At 38.8% G+C, this 16,549-nt stretch overlaps 1 protein-coding gene across 21 annotated transcripts in view; it reads left to right on the plus strand.

Moving 5' to 3' along the window:
* The window catches only part of LOC127446333 (SH3-containing GRB2-like protein 3-interacting protein 1), a 129,465-nt gene that overhangs the window by 89,410 nt on the left and 23,506 nt on the right, over nt 1-16,549 (plus strand). For 9 of the 21 annotated variants that reach the window (XM_051707182.1, XM_051707183.1, XM_051707164.1 and 6 more), the window contains 10 exons: nt 158-169; nt 1,066-1,090; nt 1,287-1,380; nt 3,167-3,255; nt 4,112-4,198; nt 6,401-6,475; nt 6,975-7,745; nt 8,950-9,074; nt 11,056-11,209; nt 12,141-12,200. In XM_051707182.1, coding sequence (XP_051563142.1) covers nt 158-169; nt 1,066-1,090; nt 1,287-1,380; nt 3,167-3,255; nt 4,112-4,198; nt 6,401-6,475; nt 6,975-7,745; nt 8,950-9,074; nt 11,056-11,209; nt 12,141-12,200 — 1,492 coding nt within the window. The remainder of the gene's footprint in view (nt 1-157; nt 170-1,065; nt 1,091-1,286; nt 1,381-3,166; nt 3,256-4,111; nt 4,199-6,400; nt 6,476-6,974; nt 7,746-8,949; nt 9,075-11,055; nt 11,210-12,140; nt 12,201-16,549) is intronic. The other 12 variants (XM_051707184.1, XM_051707172.1, XM_051707181.1 and 9 more) reach the window with 8 other exon arrangements.

A 16,549-nucleotide genomic window follows, 5' to 3' on the forward strand; every position in this document is an offset into this window, starting at 1 on the left:
CTAAAGCACATTATGAAGGTGAATGTGGTGAATATGCACTAATATGATGCATGCCCTGCTGTGAAGGAACAAAGCTTTCTTTTGATCAAAGTCTGTATTACTGATTTGTCACTCTCTGACCAGGTGTCTCTTCTCTCTTCCTTTTTGCTGGTCACAGAGACGTAGCCCGGTAAGTCAAATATATGTTTCTGTTCCCCAGTGCTAAAACATAAATAAGTAAAATATTAGATATTTAAAGTCATGTAAACTCTTCTTACTGTTAATATTTCACATATAGAGTTTTTTAAAAGTACACAAATTAGGTGTTATTTTGTTGCAAGTTTAATAATCATTATGTCACATTAAGGTAATTTTTTTAATAAAGCTCACATTATTGCTTTCTTATTTTCTCTGCTTCACCCTAACTCTCTCTTTTGTTTTTAGTTTTTCTACCTAAATAAAGGCCCATCTGAATAGAAAACTTGCTTACTTATGAGCTATAGACCCATCTGACCAAAAGAAATGCTTACACTTGAGATCAAGCAAATGCCTTTTCATAATTTGTTGGCTGGTTGCTTTAGATTCTTGCATAAAGGTGTGTGAGGGAGTCTTTCCATTGATAATTCACTATTATGTCTCAATACACTGTTATAAATCAATATTATCTCAAATTTTAGTACAAAAGAGATCATTTTGCACTTAAAACTAATAACATCTAATTCAGTTGAAAAGCTGAATGCAATGCAATCTTATACAGTATGTTATATTTTGAAAATTCACTGCAGCCATGGAAAATCTAATGTAATAGAATTTATGACAATGTTATTTATGACTAATGCATCAGTGAGTCAAGATAAGATTTTTCATCACCTGAGTCACTCACAGAAATCAGCTCTTCTGGCAGCTGTAGACTGCAATATGAAACAGCAATTTACAGGGCATTGCAATGCACTGTCTCTGTCTGAATTTGAGTCACCATTTCCTTGATTAAATCACCCCCACAATGCACTTCTCTTGGCTGTTGACTGATACGGTGTAATGAGCTTTCAGTCTTATGAATTTGTTGGCCTTCTGTTTCTGTTTCAGGGTCTGGCAAAGAGAAATACACCCGGTAAGTACACATGAAGTACAAACTAACACAATACAATGCATTCTTTGGTTTAGGGGTTTTCTGTGTACTTTGTATTAAAATCTTATACTATATACTATATTGTTGAAGTGTTTGAAACATAATGAATTTTGTACAGAAAAGTGTGCTTTCATGTATATGCACATGTGATGTCATTCGTGTTCACGTGAACCCTCAGGTGAAGAAATTGCACGACCGAGACGTGCTGTTCCGACGCTTGTACAAGCTCCTGCCCCTTCCCCAACACCTGCACCTGTTTCTGAGCCCGCTAGGTATCTACATGCACATACACACTTATTATAGCGTTTACAAGGCAGCACTGCATTGATATTCTTCAACAACAACAAAAATCGAAATCGAAATGTGCTAAAGCGGGTTTTGTCCAGGGTGCCATACAAGCTAGAACCGCTACTGCTTAGTTATGTCTGTGAATATTCTGTGATGAGGTTTTGTGTGCTGTACTTGCACTCTCTACATACACTATATTGCCAAAAGTATTCGCTCATCTGCCTTTAGACGCATATGAACTTAAGTGACATCCCATTCTTAATCCATAGGGTTTAATATGACGTCGGCCCACCCTTTGCAGCTATAACAGCTTCAACTCTTCTGGGAAGGCTTTCCACAAGGTTTAGGAGTGTGTTTATGGGAATTGTTGACCATTCTTCCAGAAGCGCATTTGTGAGGTCAGACACTGATGTTGGACGAGAAGGCTTGGCTCGCAGTCTTCGCTCTAATTCATCCCAAAGGTGCTCTATCAGGTTGAGGTCAGGACTCTGTGCAGGCCAGTCAAGTTCTTCCACACCAAACTCGCTCATCCAAGTCTTTATGGACCTTGCTTTGTGCACTGGTGCGCAGTCATGTTGGAACAGGAAGGGGCCATCCTCAAACTGTTCCCACAAAGTTGGGAGTATGGAATTGTCCAAAATCTCTTGGTATGCTGAAGCATTCAGAGTTCCTTTCACTGGAACTAAGGGGCCAAGCCCAGCTCCTGAAAAACAACCCCACACCATAATCCCCCCTCCACCAAACTTCACAGTTGGCACAATGCAGTCAGACAAGTACCGTTCTCCTGGCAACCACCAAACCCAGGCTCGTCCATCAGATTGCCAGATGGAGAAGCGTGATTCGTCACTCCAGAGAACGCGTCTCCACTGCTCTAGAGTCCAGTGGCGGCGTGCTTTACACCATTGCAGCCGACGCATTGCATTGCACTTGGTGATGTATGGCTTGGATGCAGCTGCTTGGCCATGGAAACCCATTCCATGAAGCTCTCTACGCACTGTTCTTGAGCTAATCTGAAGGCCACATGAACTTTGGAGGTCTGTAGCGATTGACTCTGCAGAAAGTTGGCGACCTCTGCGCACTATGCTCCTCAGCATCCGCTGACCCCGCTCTGTCATTTTACGTGGCCTACCACTACGTGGCTGAGTTGCTGTCATTCCCAGTCGCTTCCACTTTGTTATAATACCACTGACAGTTGACTGTGGAATATTTAGTAGCGAGGAAATTTCACGACTGGACTTGTTGCACAGGTGGCATCCTATCACAGTACCACGCTGGAATTCACTGAGCTCCTGAGAGCGGCCCATTCTTTCACAAATGTTTGTAGAAGCAGTCTGCATGCCTAGGTGCTTCATTTTATACACCTGTGGCCATGGAAGTGATTGGAACACCTGAATTCAATTATTTGGATGGGTGAGCGAATACTTTTGGCAATATAGTGTATTTTCAGCTATTTTACCGTGTGTTTTCTATGCAATCACTCGCAGAGACCGCTGCGCCATTATATAAATTATTTATTTCCCCATGTCTGTTTTTTATTATCGTATGATATATCCCATACAACCCTGTCCCTAGCGGCACGTAATGACAAAACTGACTGTGATTCATTGCTTTACATTTCAGTTAGAGAGGTTTTACTGTCTAAGTGAGCAGTTCTTGGCCAATTTAAGCTGCTATTCATTCCAGACCTTTACCGTTTTAGTCAAAGGTCTGGCTACACAAGACTAGTGTGGATGAGCCATGCAGATCTGGCTTTTTTCTTCTCCATTTCAGTAATAAGAAATCTCCTGTGCCAGAGGATGCAACAGCCTTATTCGGTCCTCCGCTGGAGACAGCCTTTGATGAGCAGAAGACCAGTGAAGGTAGATCACCATATCCTGATCCCTCAGTGTTGTTTATGGATGTTGATATGTTATACAATTTATGCAGGGTTTAATAGAGTTGCTGAATTTTTAACAGTCAGTCACCACCCAATCTGACAGAACCTGATCAAAGCTCAAATTCTTTGTGTGCTTATTCTTCACTTTATTCACTCAAACAAAAGTAAATTTTTTTCTATGTTATATATGTGTCTTTAGGGGACTCGTTAGAGGGTATAAAGTAAGATGACACTTAAAGCTGAAGTGTGTACTTTCTGTGCCATTAGCAACCTCAAACGGAATTGGAAAAACAGATAAAAAAAAAAAAAAGGGATTCCTGAACACTCAATGTTGCTGATTCGCACTGGTCTGGATGCTTAAACAAACTAAGCAATGTTTTGATAGCGCCACAGAGCTTACACTTTTCAAGACGATCCACCTATAAATGTGCTACTTTGAGTTGCCTTTGCATATTAAGCTGGGAAATGAGAGAAAGTATTTTATCATAAAAAACTGACACACTTCAGCTTTAAGTACGACTGTTCAAGGCTATAATCAGCTATGAGCACTTAGGAGTAGAATGTTTATGTAACATGAACAGAACTACAGAATAGAACATCAATCAATTCTGCTAACTCTTTTTTTTTGTTGTTTTTGTCTGAAATAAAAACCCACTCAATTCCATTTGCATTATTTGAGATTGCAAGAATTATATGTTGTTGTAGCTATTTATGACAAAAATGAATCCCGAGTTACTTAAAGTGTTGCATGGTGATTACTTCCTCATTACATTTTGAGTCACACAGCTGTTAATTGTGCTCCCCATCGACTGTGTATCATATCCTCTTCTATAAATTAGTGGTGATAGAGGAACCTGAGGTTTGGGGTGCACCCCTGCCTGAGCAACACCCAGACTCCACTCTGGCAAGACCTTTTCCTACAGGAAGTAAGTCATTGCTTGTGTGGCATGATGTGCCATCATCTTGGTATCATAAACCCATGAGTTCTAAAACAGTGAACGGTCGTCTGAGTGGAACAATCATGAATGGCTTCAGATTTTTTATTTTAATAACTTTCCCTTTGGCAGTCTCCATTAACCTACTAATTTCCCAAGTCATTAGCCAGGAAAATCAACCAAAGTCATAAGAATCATTCAGTTCATCCTGTACTGATGTCATTTGATGATGATTTACTCAATGTGGCCTATTTTTACTGGATGTCTGTCTAAAGCTTAAAAACCAAATTACATTGATCTTTATGTGTGAGCTTGGGTTAAAGGAATATTCTGGGTTCTATATAAGTTAATCTCAGTTAACAACACTTTGTGGCATAGTGTTGATTACCACAAAAAAGATTTTGTCTCGTACCTCCTTTTCTTTAAAAAAATAAAATAGTGGTTACAGTGAGGCACTTACAATGGAAGTGAATGGTGACAATTTTTGGAGGGTTTAAAAACAGAAATAAAAAATTTTAAAAGCACTTACTTTTATTTTTCTTTAAAAACGTATGTATTATTTGAGCTGTAAAGCTGTTTAAATCGTTTATGCGGTCGTTTTAGGGTTCACAGCGTTATGTCTTCATGGCAACGAAAATTGGATATAACTTTACAGATAAAAGTTTAGTAAGCGATTTTATCATACTAAAATTATGTTAACAGCTATATTGTTTACTTCTCATTGCTTTACTTTTGAAACAGTGAGTATTTTAACATTTATGGATTGGCCCCATTCACCTCCATTGAAAGTGCACTGTAACCCAAATGTTATTTATTTTTATTCTTTTAAAGAAGGGATGAGTCTAAATTATTTTTGTGGTAATCAACATTTGTTTCAGCAACATATGTAGATACTAGGGCTTTCACAACTGCTCATTTTTTACAAGTCGAATAGTCCTCTAGAATAGCAGTTGGCTAGTCAGTGAGTCAACTCCATTGCCAGATTCATGCCATATTCATGGTCATGAATGGTACAAAAAGTGATGTACCACTGGATTATAGCACATTGGCTGACATTTTCATTTATTTCATGTATTTTAAAGTGGTTCGCAAAAAATTCAGCTTGTATATGAACACTACAGACATAATCAGACTTATCTCAGGAGTCAGCATTGCAGTGAAGGCAAAGAGCTCTGAGTTCAATTTACACTCACTGAGTACTTTATTAGGAACACTATGGTCTTCTGCTGTTGTAGCCCATCCGCCTCAAGGTTTGATGTGTTGTGCATTCTGAGATGCTATTCTGCTCACCACAATTGTACAGAGTGGTTATCTGAGTTACCGTAGCCTTTCTGTCAGCTCAAACCAGTCTGGCCATTTTCCGTTGACCTCTCTCGTCAACAAGGTGTTTCCGTCTGCAGAACTGCTGCTCACTGGATATTTTTTTGTTTAGTTTTGGCACCATTCTGAGTAAACTCTAGAGACTGTTGTGCTTGAATTTCCCAGGAGATCATCGGTTACAGAAATACTCAAACCAGCCCGTCTGGCACCAACAATCATGCCACTGTCAAAATCACTTAGAATGACATTTTTCCTCCATCTGATGGTTGATGTGAACATTAACTGAAGCTCCTGATCTATATCTGCATAATTTTATGCATTGCACCACATGATTGGCTGATTAGATAATCACATGAATAAGTAGGTGTACAAGTCTTCCTAATAAAGTGCTCATTGAGTGTATTTTCACATTTCACATTTGTGTAATTCCAAATATATGATGTCATTACAGATTACCATTCAAAACTAATGACACTCAGCTATACTGGGTCCCATTTTGTGGAAGAGGATTTATCCTCATTCTGTTGCTAATTAGTGGTAGAATTAATCGAATACTAGTTGACCAGGCTGTGCAAACCCTAGTACTGTATATGCAAACTAAATAAATACATACACATTAAAATAACAACTAAAATAAAAGTGTGAAAATATAAGAGTATTGTTATTTAATGATAATTAGTAGGTCACAGAGAGTGAAGTGTTGTCAGAGTCTGAGCTAGTCATTCCATACCACAGTCCCTCTCTGTTTGTCCCTGACTACCTGAATGAGACCTTGCCTATGCATGGTGCTTTGGGGCATGGAGGCGTGGTCTTCAGAGGGTGGGTGGGGGGTGAATGTAAGAGCTTGTCTCAGCCGCACTAATGTGATTGCAGCACTGCCTCCGCTTCCGCCTAAGAATGTGCCGAGCTCCCCCCCTCCAAGTGAATCTCCTGCTACAGAACCTACTGGTAAGATCCCCCCAGCACCCAATGCTCAGTATGTACCAATATCTGACCCCATCTGGTGTTCTTCTGGTTTGTTTTCCCTGCTGAAAAGACCAGTGAGATTCTGGTGTGGGGTGCTGGTGTGCTTGTGTCCCCATTAGGCTTCTTTACTAGTTTTACAAGCAAGACATCCTTGGTCAAACAGCTACTCCAGAAAGATCATGCTGGTTGACCAGAATTTTTAGCAGGTGAAAAGCATGGTTATGCCGGTCCACCAGCTAGACCAGCACCAAACCAGTCTAAACCAGCATGGAAATTCCTGCTGGTCTAAGCTGGTCTTTTCAGCAGGGATGTGCCAGTTATGGCACTCTGTCTTGTAAGTATTCTCTTTTTGTTGGGAAGATCTTCGCTTAGTATATCTTTTTCTCTGTGCTTATCTCTTGCCTTTACATTTGTCTTCCTTTATCTTTGTGGCTTATCATTTCTCTGTTTCTCTATAATATCTGTGTGGTGCCTGACACAGATGTGCAGAATGAAGAGGATGGTTCAAGGCAGTCCTTACAGAGGACTTCCATAGCTGATCTGGACAACATCTTTGGCCCAGCGGACTCCCCAAAACCTGGTCAAGATGCTGAAGACAAGTGGGTCTGCTTCAGCGACGAGTCGCTTGAAAGACCTCCGCCTTCAGAGCACGAGACTCCACCTCCACTTCTCTCATCTCCACCTCACCCAGCAGAACCAGCACCTCCATTACCTAAATCCCCACCACCACAAGAGGAGCCTAACTCTCCTTTACTAAAATCTCCACCTTCTCAGACAGAGCCTGCACCTTCTCTTCCATCCAGTGAACCACCAAGAGAAAGTCCCCCACCACCCCCTACAGTCCTGCCCCATCCCAAAGACACCACTCCTGCTCCCCCAACTGTCCCGCCTCCTCCAGTTGAAGAGGCCCCATCCCTACCAGCACCAGATGATCCTTCACACTCCACTACAGACTTGTCACTATGTGCTCTTCTGACAGAGACACAATCAAACTCAACCAACAGCCAACCATCTACTCTAGAGACAAGTGCATGCAAAATGCCTCCAACCCTGCTTCTGAACCAGGTGGAGAAGAAGAATCCTGAGGAGATCCCATCAAAAGAGGACCCCAGTGAGAGAAGCACTTCACCCAAAGAGATAAGTCAAGGACCACGTTCGACACCACCACCTCCTCCTCCACCTCCCACATACAGGGCGGTAGTGTCATCCCTAGGACCCATCCCTCTAACTGGTACAGGTGGAAATGAAAGTGGTGAGTTGAATGTACAAAACCTGTCAACTTGACCACTGGTCACAGAACATTGAACAATGAAAACATTTAGTACATTTATGCATTTGGTAGGCGCTGCTATCCAAAGCATCTTACAGTGCACTCGTGGTATGCATTTTACCAGAATATGTGTTCCTTGGGAATCAGATCCATGACATTGCCATTGGTAGTGCCATGCTAGCATGCAAGCAACCACCAGTAAAAAAAATCTATACATTATTGATAACAGCAAGCTAACGAAAGTAGACTTTTTTGCTTCCTGGAATATTCCACAAGATAATAAGCAGATACTTTTAGAAAAAGGTTAAGCATATTGGAAATACAAATTAATGTATCTTTTCGATTTTCTAGTCGTTCTGCTCCAGTCATCATCATGGTAGGTGGGTTTCCACAGGAGAGTCTGCATAGTCCGAGGGATGAAGAGTGTATGACTTTTCCCTCATTGTTTTCTATTTATAGACACCTACAGCCTCACCACGCTGCTACACAATGTTGCTAAATAATTTTTGGGTGGTTTACTGAACTGTTGTGCTCTAATTGAGTTATATATTTGATCTGACTTGTGTTTAAATTCCTGCATGTACATCATTTTTTCACAAGGTCATGAAGGTTTTCTGTAAACATCTTCAACTTATGTTATAAATTGTGAGCTGTACTGTACATGATTACTGATTTCCTGAACATATATATATATATATAAAAATTGAGTGATGAATGACTTAACATTGATATTTCCATTTACATGTGGCAGGTTTGCATAGCACATTTTGCTTGTTAGGTAGTTATTGTTAGACTAGCTAATATGAAGACACACATGGTTGAGTAGTAGTTACAGAGCTGTTTCTGCATGGAAATTGGACAGCCACCACAAACAATGGGATGATTAGCTTAGTATAACATATAAATCTACCAGTGATGATGCATGTCAGAAAAGAAAACATCTATGAAATACTTTAACAGTGCTCTCCACTATCCGCAGGGTGTGTGTCTTAAAGTTTACTTAAATGCATTTCTCATTGGAGCAAGCTGGCTTTGTGTAGGTCATATACTGTATGAGATGATTTTGGTCAAGTATCATACTTATTTGAATGGCCATTTTATCTGTATCCAGAAGAACTCTTGAATGGGCTTGATGCATGTTACTCTTTGAATGGCTTTGCTTTAACAGAATGCTCTTGCTCCACAGGCTCCTCCTCCCCTGCACGTCCCTCTACGCCATTGGCTACCAGCAGCTCTCCCCCTCCCCCTCCCCCACCTCGGCCACCCTCACGACCAAAACTGCCTCCTGGAAAACCAAGCGTAGGGGACGTGGTATGTGGTAACACAAAAAAATTACTTTACTATTACTGTCCCTCTTAAATACCTTCATACGGTCTATGCCATTGACCTTTTCATTACCTAAAAAATTTTAAAATATACAAAGGGGCGTTTACACCGACAGCAATTATATCACTGGAGGTCACTAAGTCTGTGTACTGTTGGTTACTAGTAGGTGTTCCTACTTGACCAACTGTATCAGGCAGGCGGCGGATCACTCAGTACGTTTACATGTGCAGTTACATTCAAGCTACAGCGGGTTTTTGCATAGTCGAGCTACAGTCTCCATCTCTCTGTCCATTTGAAATGTTGCCGCTCCTTCCATTCATCTTCTTTGCCCTGTAATAGCTCTGTTTAATGTGCTTCCATTGTACATGGATCTGTTTGGGGCCTAAAATAAAGCCCGCTTCTTACAGCATTTGGCAACTTTTAAATTTTTTTTTTGCCATTCCTTGTTTTTCATCCATCATGTACTTAAGAATGTTCATTTATTTAGCACGTCACTTCTGTCTTTTTAAGAGCATGCTCACAATGCCAAAGCCGATTATTGTCTGATTAACATGTATACTTGCTATGGTATTAAATGCATTAAATAAAGCATTTACATGACATTTTAAAAAGATCAGTTATTGTTTTATTCCAACTGAAATCAAACCTTTAAAGTGCCTGTAAACGTACTGACATACTGGATCCTTTTCACATTTTCGGGTTTTAAACACGGGAGTAAACTAATGCAGAGTAAACTTCAAAATTGGAATATAGAGGTAAACCGGAGACCACAGCAAATATTATTTTTGTGTTCCCATTTGCTCCAACAGCAAAAGAAAAAATCAACCATTATGTCTCCACAACATTCTGAAAGAGGAGAAAAATAGAGAGAGATGGATTCTTTCATGAGTCAGAACAAAGAAATATGCCAAAATTACTGTCACTTCCTCAGTAGCTGTATTTGAAACTGCATCGGAGCAGTGATGGAATTTTATTTTTAGCAATGCCAGAGTACTATAACAAAAAGTATTGTTATATAATTTATTATTTTAAAGGGACAGTACACCCAAAAATGTAAATTGTCTCATAATTTATTCACACTCATGCCATCTAAGATGTGTATGACTTTCTTTCTTCTGCAGAACACAAACGAAGGTTTCTAGAAGAATATCTTAGCACTGTAGGTCCATTCAAAGTGAATGGTGGCCAGAACTTTGAAGCTCCAAAAAGCATGTAATGGCTCATAAAAGACTCCAGTGGTTAAATTCAGGTCTTCCGAAGTGTTATGATATGTGTGGATGAGAAACAGATACATATTTAAGTCCTTTTTTTTTTTTTTTTTTTTAAATCTCCACTTTCACTTTAACATTCTTTTTTTTATTTTTATTTTTTTATTTGCATTCCTCGTGCATATTGTCACCTACTGGGCAGGTAGGAGAATTTATAATAATTTCTTCAAAAGACATGGATTAAACTACTGGAGTCATATTGATTTCTTTTATGCTGCCTTATATGCTTTTTGGAGCTTCAAAGTTTTGGTCACCATTCACTTGCATTGTGCGGACCTACAGAGCTGAGATATGCTTCTAAAAATCTTAATTTTTGTGTTCAGCAGAAGAAAGAATGTCATATATATCTGGGATGGCATGAGGATGAGAGAGAGATGAGAGAATTTTCATTTTTGGGTGAACTATCCCTTTGATATAGTTTGCTAGATTATGTATGTTTGCTAGATTTAACCAGCTTAATTAAGGCAGAATATGCCAATGAAATGGGTCCATTGGTTGTAGTCACCGCATTGCATTGCCAACGGTCGCTTTGACCAGAACTCATTTAAATGATTGGCTTCAAGTTGCTTTGTCTCTGCAAATCACTGACAGTGTGAACTCCCCTTAAATGTCCTGATCACCTAACCATAATGACAAACCCCTACTACTTTTTTGACATAACCTCTGTCTGCTATTCCTTTCCCTGCTTTCCGTGTCAGAATCAGCCGTTCAGCCCCCCTATGCACTCTTCAAGCCCCCCGCCTTTGGCTCCGCTGGCCCGGGCGGAAAGCACTTCTTCCATCTCCTCCACCAACTCACTGAGTGCTGCCACCACGCCCACTGTCGGTAAAGAGCTTGCAGTGTCTGTGTCAGGTGTGACTCCATTTCTCATCATTCTCTCTGCTTTGCCATGCTGTGTGTCATGCTCTTTGTGTGTCTGCTCTAGAAATCTGCCTTTTATCAAGAATTTAGAGTAGGTGCTGCTGTGCACAATATTATGCATTACAGTACTGTAGTATTATTTCAGCCTTGCTTGATTTTGTTTGGACTTAAAAACAGCATGGTGGTGATGCAGCTTATGTCATGTATAGAAATTAAATGGTTAACGATTCATTAGTTAAAGTGCTGAAAATATAGATTTGTTTATGTGCTGATAGATGTTTTTGGATAATAGTATATGTTGGTCTTGTGCACATTAGATTGGAAATTATGTGAGGATTGACTGGATAAGGCTGGTGATCTGCATGCAAGAACAGATGAAGGATGATATTGTATAGACAAAAAATTGTTTGTTACTTTTTAGAAAATGACAAAAGACATAAAGGAGATGTTTCACAATATAGGCAAAATTACTTTTGGGAAATTTATATCTGGCCGTGTATTTGTGATGCAGATAACAAGTGGACTAAGTTATTTGTGTCTTTGTGTTGACTTCTTTGATACCATACTGTAGGAAGATTTCTTTGTGAAACATTTAAAGCAGCAGTATCTTCCTGAGGCTTGCAAGCAAGCTACTTTAAGTCTCATGAATTTTAAGAATTTCTGTTTTGTTGGATGCAGGGCTATGCTATGCTATTCCATGCATTTATTTTTTTCCGGTAATTGTTTTTTTCTTCATTTATCGTCTTTTTAACATTTTCAATGTTTGCTGTGCATCCATTGTGATGTCTGAGTTTGATGACTGTGACATTTTACTTTTTCTTTACAATTATTTGTAATTTAATTTGAATTACGTTTATGTTTTGCTTGTTTTGTTGTCTTTCTTGTCCTGTCTTTTTGGGCTGACGTAATTGTCTGATGTCAGAAGATGACGCTTTTGTAGACAAACTACCCAGCTTTGAGAGATGGGCAGACTTGCCAGCAGGTACAGTACGCAGTGAACCCTTCCTGATCTACTTCATGGGATGGAGGCCACTGATTCAACAATGTAACTAATGGTTACATTAATTATAGTGTCCGTTTTCAGAGCATAGCTCATTCATGGTGATCTTTTTCATTTTCACCAGTGACTAAACTAGTAAATCAGATGCCAGTAGTTTCATGTGAGCAGTTGATTTTTACACAAATAATTGTTAAAGGAATTTTTCCAGGTTATTTACAGTATGACTTAATGTCTATGGACTATATTGGTAGCACACTGTCGGTTATAGCAATACCTTTTAAATGGAAGCCTAGCAGGCAAGCTGGCAGCAATGCTAATAAACATTTCAAATATACAACTCTCACAGTATAAACCATAACAACCTCAACAAAAGAATAGCCATAAAACTTTAACTGCAAAAGTATAACCAGAACGAATTATTGCTAGCATGAGTCTGGTGTGATAAATGTGCTTAGCCTTCTCTGTGCAAAATCTTTCAACATGTCCTGACATGTTTAAAAAGTGAACCTGGTTACTTGCTCTTGGTATCTGAGAAAGGATGCCATAAAGGGACATTAAAGAGATGTGATATACTGTAAATACTCCATAAAGCACTGCTGATAAAACAGCAGAGTTCTGGAAACACCCACAGAAATAACTTTACAAAAATTCAGATAACAAAACAGACATTTTTCTAGAAAGATTTCAAGAAAATGCTTTAACAAAAGTACAAATTAAAATGATTCCTTTAAATCCCATGGCTTCCTTGTCTGCTAGGCTTCCATTGTAATGGTTTAGTTGTAAACGCTTTTTACGTTAAAGCTGCACTCAGTAATTTTTTCCTTAATTAAAAAGTTTTACTTTTTAATAAATGAATTGTAATTTTTAAACGTATGTATAAAATCATGAGCACTCACATGAGATGAAGACTCCAGTCTTTACAGTAACCTTATAAAAGCTGTTTTATTCTACATTGAGAGGGTCTCCTCATGGGGGCTGCCATGTTAGGATCTCATGACCAGCCAAATACTTATCGCTTAATCTCAGTAACCGCACTGTTGTTGGACACTTTCCCTCAAGGATTAAATTGATCATGGATGACTGTGAATAGTGAATTTCTACAATGGCATCTGTAACATAAAACTATTGCATTTGCATGATGCTGCATCCACGCCCCTAGGTGTCAGTGTAAATCCAAGACAAAATATTCAAAAACATTACTGAGTGCACCTTTAATTTTTACCAATTGCAAAGGAGTCTAAATTATATGTTAGCGACAGCATACCAAAGATGCTGTCCATTAACATTAAGTTTTAAATAACCAATAATATTTCTTTAACTCACCAAAGACTGTTTGGAATTTTTAGCTCATCTATTTTAAAGGTGCTTGTTTTCCTCTATTTTTCTCTTGTTGATTACAGTCAAATACTATTTACCACAGTTTTTACTTCATCCAATATACATTATTTCCTTTTTCATGTTTTGCTATTCACGTTGGTAAGAGACATGCAGATTGTTCTATCTGAATCACAAACTCAATATGTCACATCTTACATCTGCACTGACATCAAGAACCGCAAAGTCTTTTAGTGCCTAAAAATCAGATGTCTGGCTGTGGGCACTCCAGAGAACAGAAAAAGTGCCACCTATCTCCTTGAAAACATGTAACACACACACTGAGCCTCTCTGTGTTTGAAGTATGGTCTGGAATTTGGCCCAAGTTGATGCAGTGCTGATCAGTATGCTCAGCAGCTCACTCTTTTGAGTGGAAGGCTCTCAGATGTTGCACCTGGATAGAAACATTTCTAACATTGTCATACTTCCACATAATTTTAGTCCTCGCAGGTGAAAAGCATTCATTCAAATATTATCCACAACATTCACACCACAAAGAAGAGTTTTGCCACCAAGCCAACACACTGAGGGTTTGCACACCTAAGCATTAGATGCATTACTATATTAACACACATGCATATACTTTCTGAAATTGCTCACTCGTTCACCATTCATTAAATTGTGATTGGTTGGCACATGTGAGCGTGAATTAACGAATTCAGTCACAGAAGTACTGTAGACACTGCTATTAAAGAACACTTGAAATGCATTCTGTCCATTCAGACTGAAACACTTTTTCTCCCTAATTTGGAATGCCCAATTCCCAATGCGCTCTAAATCCTCATGGTGGCTCGCCTCAATCTGGGTGGCGGAAGACGTTGCCTCCGCGTCTGAGACCGTCAATCCACACATCTTATCACGTGATTTGTTGAGCGCGTTACTGCAGAGTCTCCCGCTATTCTCCACGGCATCCACGCACAACTCACCACATGCCCCACCGAGAGCGAGAACCACACATTATAGCGACCACGAGGAGGTTACCCCATGTGACTCTACCCTCCCTAGCAACTGGGCTAATTTGGTTGCTTAGGAGACCTGGCTGGAGTCACGCCCTGGATTCGAACTCACGACTCCAGGGGTAGTAGTCAGCGTCTTTACTCGCTGAGCTACCCAGGCCCCCACACATTTCCAATTTCTGATTTTAATCAGATAAATGATACATGCATGTACTGTAGTATGGATTAGGATTATAAAAAATGTATGTGGTTTTCTGCTGTTCAGACTACAAACAACTAAACAGATTTAAGTCAGATACGTGAAAGATTTGATTTTTGCTGCCTGTCTGAACTCTGAACAAAACCTGAGATCTCCACCATACTATAAAACTCAAAATCTTCACATGGCTTAAGTGATTTTCATTTCCTTTTTTCGCAGTCCACGTCCTATTTAGTTTTTCACCCAGTTTTGTCTAATTTTGTCATGAGATGTATTCCCCATCTTCAGCACAGTTTAGGTAATCTCTGTGAAGAAGCCCTTGTTTGCTTTTCCTGTCATCACATTCATTACTGCCCCCTGTTGTCCATCATCCCTACTGCAGCCTACCTCCTCCCATTCAGTTATCAGACACATATGAAGAAATATACAATATATACTTTTCACAGTAACACTTTACATATAAGGTTCCATTCATTAACATTAGTTAATGTAAAAAGTATAAAGAAACAAAAAAATGAACAATATATTATTTACAGCATTTATTTTATTTAGTTCATTTTAATTAATAAAAATACAATTGTTAATTGTTAGTTCATGTTAGTTCAAAGTGCATTAACTAATGTTAACTAATACAACTTTTCATTTAAAAAAATTTATTATTATATGTTGATACTAACATTAACCAAGATTAATAAATGCTGTAAATGTATTGTTCATTGTTAGTTCATGTTAACTAATGTTGTTAACTAATGTTAACAAATAGAACCTTATTGTAAAGTGTTGTCCTTTTCACAATGTAAACAAGATTTTTAGAGCTCCAATTTGTATAATTATGTAGCTGTAACTTGAAGCATTTCACTATTTATTAAGAATGTATAGTCTTAAAAGAGCAATAAAATCACTTATCAAGAGCAGTTTTCTTTGCTGTGTTGACTAATTTCTGATTAAAACAGGATGTTGAGGTGGGACATATAGAAAGGCTCGTCCCTTTTAAAAAAAACAAAAATACAATAGCTTAAAGTTTGTCACAGCCGTGAACCATGACTCGCCATTTTATTGGATTAAACTTTTCATGATACACCCCTGAGTGCAAGATGATGTCATCAATATTTTTGTCAGTTTTCCAGGAAGAGAAAGACGGAATTTTTTTTAAAGATCTCTGTATCTGCTAAACAATAATTTTATACAATAGAGCGCAACAGTGCCCGCATACGTTTTCAGCCATCTGGGTTCCGGAAGTATTTTTCGCATTTCTTTCTTTCATAGACTTTTCATAGAATCCTCGAAAAAAAAAAAAGTTGTGAAGCATGAACCAAACCAGCCAGCTCCAAGGTGAATCGCAACATTACAGACTTTGCTTTAAGGCAAAAAAGTATTTAAAAATCTGACAAAAAGACAAAGGTACAAGTCTGTGTACGTACCATTTTTCATGAGTGCACAAACTACCATCCCATGAAGCATCGCAAATGATGTCACTGAATAATAAACAATGGAAATATATAAAACTATTGATTTTCGGTTGTTGATTATAAGTATAGAAACAATATAGTTTATGTTTATTGCACAATATTCTGATAAACACAAATACTGTATATAAGTAGTCTGAGAGTGCAGGGAGATTGACTTGATTTGTGTCTCAGAGTATGTCATGGGAGTTGGTGGTCGCTACCTGGTTTGTTTCGCTGGCTTTGTTGGCTGCGGTTCCCGGATTGGTGAAGCTGTCTCTGCTCGACCATGTGTAATGTAGTTGTTCAACAGGAATTCCATTAAAGTCCATTAAATATGATTTTTAAACAATGATG

The sequence above is a fragment of the Myxocyprinus asiaticus genome, chromosome 9, assembly GCF_019703515.2.
Source record: "Myxocyprinus asiaticus isolate MX2 ecotype Aquarium Trade chromosome 9, UBuf_Myxa_2, whole genome shotgun sequence".
NCBI classification, from domain to species: Eukaryota; Metazoa; Chordata; class Actinopteri; order Cypriniformes; family Catostomidae; genus Myxocyprinus; species Myxocyprinus asiaticus.